This window comes from Leishmania infantum, chromosome 16 (genome assembly GCF_000002875.2).
Source record: "Leishmania infantum JPCM5 genome chromosome 16".
In the NCBI taxonomy this organism is placed as follows: domain Eukaryota; phylum Euglenozoa; class Kinetoplastea; order Trypanosomatida; family Trypanosomatidae; genus Leishmania; species Leishmania infantum.
The window spans coordinates 634,907-645,221 of NC_009400.2; the positions used below are offsets into that span (position 1 = coordinate 634,907).

The 10,315-nt window shown below is 54.2% G+C and overlaps 2 protein-coding genes across 2 annotated transcripts; both read left to right on the forward strand.

The window, feature by feature from the left end:
• Positions 1 to 2,719: 2,719 nt before the first annotated feature.
• LINJ_16_1630 (putative endoplasmic reticulum oxidoreductin) lies at positions 2,720 to 4,051 on the forward strand (the record flags this gene model as incomplete). The annotated part of the gene is made up of 1 exon (XM_001464605.1): positions 2,720 to 4,051. The coding sequence occupies one exon, from the start codon at positions 2,720 to 2,722 to the stop codon at positions 4,049 to 4,051; it is 1,332 nt and encodes a 443-aa protein (XP_001464642.1).
• Positions 4,052 to 4,629: 578 nt separating this feature from the next.
• Positions 4,630 to 8,652, forward strand: LINJ_16_1640 (putative DNA polymerase I alpha catalytic subunit; the record flags this gene model as incomplete). Its single annotated transcript, XM_001464606.1, has 1 exon — positions 4,630 to 8,652. One exon carries the CDS (start codon positions 4,630 to 4,632, stop codon positions 8,650 to 8,652), a length of 4,023 nt encoding a protein of 1,340 aa, XP_001464643.1.
• Between the last annotated feature and the right edge of the window lie 1,663 nt (positions 8,653 to 10,315).

A 10,315-nucleotide genomic window follows, 5' to 3' on the forward strand; every position in this document is an offset into this window, starting at 1 on the left:
TTAATTCTCCTGCAGCCGTCTCAGCCTTCAACGACGATACGAAAAAAAAAGATATATATGTATATAGTACATATTATTAAAGAGGTGCAAGCATATAAGAAAAATGAAGCATTCAAGTTAAGGTGACATCTCAATTCACGAAAGCTGCGTTCAATAGAGCTAAAGAAATGATTGTCATGCACGAGCATGCGGCAGGACAAAAAAATTCATACTAGCAAGGCATTTCATTCTGTTTCACCTCAGTGAAAGTGGTGGGTTTCTTCGCGCAGTCCGAGCAGCACATGCGTGGGTTACCGCATCGCAGACCGCTTAGGCTCTCTATTTTTCTCATTAGTGAAATGCGGATACATATTGCGTCTTTTATGAAAAGACCTTTTTTTTCACAACAAAAACAATGTGCCAAGATACTTGGCATCGATGCACATCCATTCTAGAGGGGGAAAAGGCGCAAATTGGCGCAGAACGGTACTGACTGAAGAGATTTCAACAAGATCAAATCAAACCTGCGAAGACCGGCCATCGCCTGTGTCCGTGACACTTTGAATCAATTGCAGGTGGTGTATTTGCCAGCAATGCCGAGAAAAGAGATTTCTTTTCGCTTAGCGTATTATTCCGGTAGAGCATTGGTAGCAGCAGACAAAAAAGCACCGCAGCTTTTTACCTTCGTAGAGCAAGCGAAGCTACGCAGCAACGGATTCCCTCAGGAAAAAAACGAAAAGACAAGCGGACTTTTTCAGAGAGGGAGAAACTTATGGCTAGAAGAGTGGGACACTCGCTGCTGTCGCTTATCAGCTTTTATCTGGCGCAGGACGTTTTGTGAAGCCAATTGAGAATAATTGGTGCTTCGCCTAGCGCCGCGGAGCTCTTGCCGAACAACCTTAGAATCAAACACGTTGTAGGTTCGGCGTGTGGTATTACCGTTCACTTCGTTCATCATCGCCCTCTCGTGAAAAGGTGTCCGAACGCGCTTGTTAAATTGTGTGCCGGTGAGGCGACCGTCTGCGCGACCTTTTCGCCAAAGCACTGCCCTGCGAGCACCTGCGGCGAAGTAGTTCTTGAAACACATGAAAATGCACTGGGGGATTTGGAGGGCAAGCGGAGGGGAGGACAAGGGAAGGTGGAAAGTCGAGCATGATGCAGTAAAGGATAGTTTCTATGCCCTTTGAACCGACACGGCCTGACTTCATTAGCGGCTGTGTGGTGCTCTCGACACGTGGGTGCAGTAGCACGCACGGCCTCTTTGCGCCTGCTATTGCTGATTGAGCAACCGTTGAGATCTTGGTTTTTTTTTTCGCGCGACGCCAACAGAGCCTCATTTGTTTTGAGCATTGCAGCGATGCTTCTGTCAATCACCAATTCGACTGTAGAAGGAAAGGAACACAAAGGAAGAGCCGAAGACGTCAGGGGGGGGGGCAGAAATATTATCACTGCAAGCACAGAGTTGAGTAGTCGACGCGAGAGGCTGCCGCCGCTTCACATTCGCAGGATATTCCCTCTTCCTATCGTTTTGCTCTCGCAAGCGGCCTCGACTTTTCCAATGTCCTAATGACAGTTGTGCCAAACTTTACAAGGTGCGCAGCTCTCAGACAAGAAGCAAAAGCAGGAATGCAAGTTGCTCAGAAGGACTGCCGCTATACTCTTTGTAGATTAGCTGCAGAGGCCTTGTTTTGGGAGGCACCACGTTGCTCCTAACACCTCTTTTATACGTCCGGCACTTCTCATAAAGCTATTGGGGCCCACAAGCTGGGCAATCTCCCTCTGGTATCAATGATTGGAGCAGGGACGTTGCATTCGAATGTAGACAATAGTAAAGTGGTGGATCGTACCCTCAACCAAGCGCCTTTGCCCCCCCCCCCCCGCTGTTTTCACAGCAGTGCTTGCTTGTCTATTTTTTTTTGACTCAACCTCGTTTTTCGTTTTCTTTGGGGATCGCTGTCTCCTTCCGCTGCACGATGCTATGAAGAATCTGTTACTCAAACCCCTTTTCAACACCAGGTCGCACTTGTTCTCCCGCAATAATTGGTATTCACTATGGACGTCGAGATTGCCGTAAAATACATCTACACCGCCATACTGATGGTCTTTTCCGTCGTCACTGTTGAGGGGTCCAAAGCTTCCACTGACGGCGCTGCAAAGATGCGACGCATGCTGCGGAAGTTCATGTAAGCCGTTCTCCAGGTTGTCGACTTGCAGCGTCATACAACAGAGGATGGGTATGTAGTGTCCGCCTCTGTTGCCACGAGTAGAGCAAAACAAACAAGAAAAAAAAACATCGCCACCGCGTGCGCTGCTTTCCTTTTCCACCGATGGTGAGCATCATATCTATTTGTATGTGAGTGCATATCGGTAGCGTAGATGGCTTTTATGACATCCGAATCACAGTAAGAACCTTTTTGTATTACCATATCAGTGTACGACGTATAGCAAACATTACTCTTGTCCATGCCTGCATTGCTTTGTAGTGCCGGATCACACTCTCCGAACAGACATCCATTGAGCAGATTCTGGCCAACGCAGCTTGGTCCCTCCAGCAAACTCCACTCGCTTATGTCTTTTGACCCCTCTTCATCGGCTTGGAGGGCATGCTCCATATATCTAGTTGGGATGATCCCAGGTTGAGCTGTGCTCTTTCTCTTTCGTCTCTCCATCTTTGATCCTGTTTCTGCGTTTCCACACACATTCGATTCTTTCAGAGAACCAAGCATTTTCTGTTGTGCGCATGTGTCGAATGAATATCGAGGTTACTATTAAGTGCGCTTGCAGTGTGCTTCTCGTCTTGTTCCTTGTTTTCACGCACGAGACACCGAAACCAACAGCTGGCCCTGCTGTCAACTTCAACCCCGTGAGGTCTCGGATCGTGCTGAACACTACAAAACTGGACTACGGGTATTGCCACTCCTCCCCTGCTGAGATCGACGAGGGCACTAAATCACTTCTCGACATTCTCAACCGTATTACAGTATCACCTTACTTTCGCTATTTCAAGGTCAACAGCGCAAAACCGTGCCCTTACTGGGCAGTAAGCCTTTTGTGCACCAGCGCCGAAAACACCTGTGATGTGTGCAAATGTGACGAAAATTCCATCCCGGAGGCCCTACGCGCCGATGAGGATATGAGCGAGCTCAACACCCCCGATGGCAGCGTTGCGAAGACAGTGCTGCAACCTGTGAACCTTGACGACTGGGGAGATTGGCTGAAAGCAGACGACGGGGCGGAGTACGTGGACCTGGCATCCAATCCCGAGGGCAACACAGGATACTCTGGCCCTCTTGCAGCGCAGGTGTGGCGTGCCATCTATGCCGAAAACTGCTTGTCGTCGGACAAAGACGGAACATGTCAGGAGTTGTCCATCCTGCGGACGCTGTTGAGCGGACTGCACATGTCCATCAACATCCATGTCTGCACAAGCTTTTACAAGGACCCCGAGCTTTCTTCACCGCAACGCAATGCTGGCATTTACAACAACCCAAATATTTCTTTCTTTCCAAACTGCCAGATGTACAACAAGCGTATCGCACCGTTTCCTGACTTTGTGGGCAACTTGTATATTCTTTATCAGTTCACCCTTCGTGCACTCGCCAAGTCAAGGTCGTTCTTCACAAATGATGTCAGCATCTTCAACACGGGTGCTAGAGGTGAGGCAACGCTTACTGACCTGCAGCTTCATGACAACATCAAAGAGCTGTTCAACTCACGCCTTATATGCTCTCCCACCTTTGATGAGGGGGCGTTTCTTGAGTCTGAGAAGGGTCGGTCCCTGATCCCCCAGTTTAAAGCGATGATGCTGAACGTGACCCGCCTGATGGACTGCGTGACGTGTGAGAAGTGCCGCATTTGGGGCAAATTGGAGACTAAAGGCATTGCAGTAGCAATGAAGGTCATAATGAACCCGGAGAATGAGCGGATAACTTTGGATAGATCGGAAATGGTGACATTGGTGAACCTTGCACGCCAGTTGGCGTTTTCGGTTCGCAACGCGCAGCGCCTGGGCTCAGTTTGCAGCGAAGATGATTGCGCGAGAGGGTTGTCAAGGCCGCGCCCATCCCAATAGGCTCTTTAGCCATGAGAGTGTCAGACTATTTGCCTTTTTGCTTGCCAGGCATCTGCAAATCAGATTTGCTTGGCTCTGGTGCACGTGTAACCTGTGTCGTGCGACTGCGTGGTGCTTGAACTTTCTTCGCTGAAGGCCTCCGCTAACCTTGCAGGGTGGGCTGTAAGTAGATTGGGCTTTTTTTTCCTTGAGCTCAAAAATGAGCCTCTCACGATAGAAAGCGAAGGAGCATGGAACTGAGAAATGCCTGGACGTTTCGAAGTGCACACCCGTGTGTGTGTCGCGTACCCTGAGGATACAGAGGTCACCAGCCGAAGTTGTCTCTGCCTTGCTCGCACGGCTGCATGACGTTTGGAGCATAATCCTTGCTTCTCTACCTCTTGCACCTGCCCACGTCGTCACACTCATCACCGCTCGCCGCACTAGTACATTTTCCTTCTTTTTTTTCGTTGTTCACTGTCTCCTGCTTCTAGTGAGTAACTTTACCGCGGCACAAGTTTCATCCGCTTTCAAGCCGTGCAGTAAAATAGACTTAAATGACATCATAGACGCTCACCCTTCTGTATCCCACGCACAACATGTCGGGCGGCAATGATGGAGCATCGTGGCGGCTGTCTCGCAAGCCCAATGCTCCCAACTTTGACGAGACACAGGAGGATCAGTGGAGGTCGTTGAGGGAAGAGGTGCTTCAGTCTGATGAGGACGAGAATATCCCGGAGTCCGGCGACCTTACTATTCCACAGCTCCCCTCAGCGAAGAAAGCAGCGAAAAAACTGAGAAAGCCCCCATCGGGTGCAAAACCGACCCCAAAGCCGAAGCAGCAGACTCTTGCCCAGTCTATGAGCGACATGGACATGGAGCGCTTGTTGAAGCGGTACCGCATTGACGAGGATATCGATATCGCAGAGGACATCGACATGTCACACCTGCTGCAGCTCCACAGTGATTCCGACGATGGCGGCGATGCGCAAGAGGCAACTCTGACCGCCGACGAGTTCCTAGCGAGACTGGCGAGGGCAGAGGCAGCGCCGGCAGCGAGCATTGCCAAAGAAAAGCGCAAGAGCGGAGAGAACGTGACTGTGGTTGCACTGAAAGATGAGTTGTTCAATGTTGAAAGAGACCAAAGTGCAAAGCCGCTTCGCCCAAGGCCAGCACCAGGAGCAGGCGGTGGTGCGGGCTACCGAAATGAGGAAACGCCAAAGCAAGCCATTGAGCTTACCGCAACGTTGGCACCACAGATGGACGCTGCGCAGTTCGTGTCGCCAGCGGTGCCATACAAGTCGGGGGAAATGACTGAAGGCCTTTTTTACTGGTTCGATGCTCGTGAGCAACCTCACACACTTTCCGTCGACCCTGGATCGCTGTTTCTCTTTGGGAAGATGGCGGTGGAGAAGAACGGGCGCACCTCCTACCTATCGTGCTGCGTGCGCGTGCGCAACATGTACCGCAGCGTTTTTGTTCTACCGAAAGCGGGCTCCTCGCAGGAGGATGTCGTGAAGGAAATCAACGACATCTGCCGCAACCAGGGAATAGAGCAGCGGCGCATCAAATTTGTGGAGCGCTACTACGCTTTTGAGGTGCCAGGCGTTCCCCACGAAAAGACGCAATGGGCGAAACTGCGATATCCTGGCCGCTACCCACCACTGAATGCGAAGGGGCCGTTTCGCCATATTCTGATCATCATGGGCGCTTCCTCGTCCCTACTGGAGCTATTTTTGATCAAGCGAAAGTTGAAAGGGCCCAGCTTTCTGCGCATCAGCGGCCTTGTCGCGTCGGCGAATCGCATTTCGCACTGCGCTCTTGAGTTTAGTGTCGACTCCCCGAAGAACCTTCGCGCAGAGGACACAAAGCTACCGGTTCCACCGTTTACGCTGGCAAGCATTCAGATACATACCCAGCTCGACAGCAAAGGCGCCTGCAACGAGATTCTCATCGCATCAGTTGCCATCTACAAAGACGTCAACATCGAGAACACGATCCGCTACATTCCTGACAATATTCTGACTGGCGTGCGCCCTGCCTCAATGAGCACCCCTCTGCCGATCGACCTGGAAAGCTACTGCAGCGCCAAAGGTCTACCCGGCGTGCGCCGCTTTGCCAACGAGCGCGCACTGCTCGACTGGCTCGCACAGCAACTCGGCAAGATCGATGCAGACATGATGATTGGCCACAACTTTCTGGGCTTCACACTGGATATACTTCTCCGTCGATACCAGGAGCTGAGCATCTCGTCGTGGTCCACCATTGGCCGCCTGGACCTGAAACGACTGCCGCGCTTCCAGGGAACCGCCACTAACGTGAATCAGGAAAAAGAGACGTGCATTGGGCGCCTTGTCGTGGACTCCTACTCACTCTCGCGCGAGCACTACAAGACGGTGAATTACAGGCTGCTGTCGCTTGCAGACCAGATGCAGCTGCAGGGGATTACGAAGGGCAGCAACAACTTCGAGCCTGGCACCTCGGTGCTCACACCTGCGATGCTGTCGGCATCGCGCGACATCTACGATGTGCTGCTGCAGGTGTGCAACTGCGCTGTGTTGTCCACAGCGGTCGTCTCACATCTCGATGTGATTCGACTGACCAAGCGCCTCACCACGATTGCAGGAAACCTGTGGAGCCGTACTCTCTTCGGTGCCCGCTCCGAGCGCATCGAGTACCTCCTGCTGCACACGTTCCACGACCTCAAGTTCATTACCCCTGATCGCTATGTGCAGAACTTCAAGCGGGGCCGCGACGACGAGGAGGAGGAGGATGGGAAGCGGAAGGCCAAGTACCAAGGCGGCATGGTGCTCGACCCCAAGTGCGGCCTTTACTCGGATTACATTCTCCTCCTCGACTTCAACTCCCTGTACCCGTCGCTGATTCAGGAGTTCAACATTTGCTTCACCACCGTCGATCGCGAAAGTGGGAGCGAGATTGACGTACCACCACCAGAGAACCTCATCTGTGCTTCGTGCGCCGCAGCAGGCCTCTCCGCTCCGTGCTTGCACAAGTGTGTGCTGCCGAAGGTGATCAAGAGTCTCGTAGACAGCCGTCGCGAGGTGAAGCGGTTGATGAAGATAGAGAAGGACGCGAACAACCTGGCGCTGCTGGAGATTCGCCAGAAGGCGCTGAAGCTGACGGCAAACAGCATGTACGGCTGCCTCGGCTTCGAGTACTCACGCTTTCACGCTCAGCCGCTCGCCGAGCTTGTCACGCGGCAAGGCCGTCTGGCTCTGCAGAGCACGGTAGACCTCATCCCCCAGCTGAACCCTTCCCTGCGCGTGATATACGGCGATACCGACTCCGTCATGATCCAGACGGGAATCAAGAACGACATCAAGGCTGTCAGGGACCTCGGACTAGACCTGAAGGCAAAGATCAACAAGCGCTACCAAAGCCTCGAGATCGACATTGATGGCGTCTTTCGCGCTATTCTGCTGCTGAAGAAGAAAAAGTACGCCGCACTGACGGTGACGGACTGGCAGGGCGAGGGCAAGACATACAAGAAAGAGGTGAAGGGGCTCGATATGGTGCGGCGTGATTGGTGCCCGCTCTCAAAGTGTGTGTGCGACTCGGTGCTGAGTCGCGTGCTGAACGCGGAGGGCAGCGAGGACATTCTGGACTACGTCATGAACTACATGCGGGATGTGTCGGAGAAGGTGCGGGCCGGGCGCTACACGCTCGACAACTTTGTCATCTCGAAGAGCTTGACGAAGGAGCCGGAGGCGTACCGTGGCAACAGCTTTCCTCACGCCACTGTTGCGCTGCGGATGAAGCAGCGGAAGGAGCTGGTGCGCGTCGGTGACCTGATCCCGTATGTCATCTGCACCGGCGACCGGCTGAGCGACAAGGCGTTTCATGTGGAGGAGGTGCGGCAGAACAGCCAGTTGCAAATCGACTCGGAGTGGTATCTGTCCGTGCAGATCTATCCCCCAGTCATGCGCCTGTGCGAGCACATTCAGGGCTTCTCAAACGCGCAGCTGAGCGAGGCAATGGGGATCGCCTGCCACACCGGCGCCAAGCTGGAGGAAGAAGAGGCGGAAACGATGAACGACTTCTCGCACAGCTCCCTCTTTCAGAGTCGAAAGTTAGAGGAGTGCTTCCCAGCAGCCCTGTCGCTGCAGGTGGCATGCACACATTGCCGCCTCATGACCCCAATCAATCCGCACACGCGCGTGATGGAGGTGCTCGCTGACCAGGAAAGGCAACGAGACCGGTTTGACCTGTACGTGTGCGTCAGCTGCCGCAAGTCGCTGCCGGTAGACTACGTCGCCAACTGCTTCACCCAGACGTGCTACGGCATTATCCGGCAGTTTTACCAGTGCGGCGGCAGCGCGGCTGCCGTCAAGGCAGTGCGAACACAGTTCACGTACTACCGCGCGCTGTTTGATGTGCCGCACGCGCCAGGCTGCCCGGCGCGGGTGAAGGATGCCCACTACTACCAAGCGCGCCGCTGCCTCGGCGTGGATCGCCGGCTGTACACGTTAGCGGAGGCGGCAGACCCGGCGGTACAGGAGGTGGCCGACCCAGTCGACCCCCTCAACGCTGCTGCGGAGACTATATACAAGCGCATCGACCACCTGTTCATAAATCTCGACTCCCTCTTCGCCGGCATCTAAGTCGTCCGCGCCGCCTTCTCGCCGCTTCATTCGTGCGAGGAGGGCACAAGGAACGGGCAGGCAGACGTGGAGAACGAGGTGGACGGACGCACTGTGAGCGGTGCAGCTGCCTGGGGAGGTAGGGGTCGAGCTGGGAGGGTCTCCGCTTTTCTTTGCTGAGGCTCTACGTGGAGCAAGTCGGCTATTCTATGCTGTTCTTGTTTCCATTTTGCATGTGCTCGCCTGCGTGTGCGTGTATCAAGAGGGCAAAGGCGCGTCACTGCAGGCTTTATGGCGTTTTTTTCTCGTGCCCATCATGTGGAGTCTTCGCTGCTTCCCTCTGTCCTTTCCGTCTGCCTGCTCCCCGGATGTGGGCCTCCTCGACTTTTTCTGTTGTCTTTCAACTCACCCTCCCCTTCGGCGCATCTTTCAAAGGCTGCCGAGGTCGAGGGGGGAGTTCCACGGTGGCTGCCCCGCACGTCTTTATCTTATCCTCTCTCTTCAGCCTCCACTTCTGTCCCGAACCCTATCGCTGTTTTTCCACGCTTCATAGACACAAAGGCTGCGCACACACCCTTGCTGTAAAAGATGTGTTGGAGGGCTTTCTAGTGCCGATACCCCCCCCCCCTTCCCCCAGAAAAAGTGAATGGGAGGAGAGGGTTAGGGATGCGTGGGTAGGGGGCTTCCGTTGTCATAACGAGATTGCCGAATGTGGCGCAGCACCTCCCTGCGTGGGTGTCGGAGCTCGCCTGCGTGAGTGCACATCGTCGCATAGATGGTCTGCTCGAACCTGCAGTGGGCGCCAAGCAGTTGAGCACGCGCTTTCTTCTTTTTGCTCACTTGTCTGTTGTCTGGTTCGTCTGTTGCGCAGGTCCGCCGGGTGCGCCGCATTCTCTTCAAGCACCGCCATCATAGAAATCAACAGGGCGGCTGCCCTTATCTCTCTCTCTACATCCATATATCTCTTCAGGATGCTACACGTTGCTCGTCTCAGTAGTGAACACACCAACTAAACCAGAGCAGGAGGGAGGGATAGACCAGGACGGCAGGATACGGGAGGCGGCCAGTATGGCACGAATGGGGGGGGGCACGGCGGCTCGAAGCCCATTCCTCCTGGGACAGCGTCGCCGGGTCAAAAGGAGAAGGGCATGAGCTCACGACTAAGCGCTGCCACTTCACTTTTTACGCACTTCGCGCGCGGCTAGAGGGGAGGCGGGCACCTCTTGCACGCGTTGCGTTGTCAGCCAGCACGAAGTTGTTGCCTCCCTCTTCTTTTTCCATACTCCTCCTCACCCTTGTCCTCCCTTGTCGCTCTTGAGTTCGGCGCACACGAAAGTCGGAACAGTGCACGCACCGTGCTGTCGTCGGTGGTGCCATGGGCTGCTTGCAGTGTGTGGTTTTAGCTAAACCGTTCTGCGCCTCTCACCGTTTCGCTTCGCTGCGGTGGAGCCGATGCGTCGACTGGGCGAGTGGACTGCGCAGCTCACCCGCTTTCCTCGCTGTTCTCTCAATGTACGCGATGGCATTCGCCTCTCTTGTCGCCTTCACTTGCTGCTCTTTCCTCCTCGACTTCCTCCCAACGTAACAGTGGCCCACCCTCATCGGCTTCCCCATCCCAAATAGCAGCTCGCACGACGCACAGCTTCTGTTGCCTACCGGCGAAGCCATTCCCTCTTCACGGGTG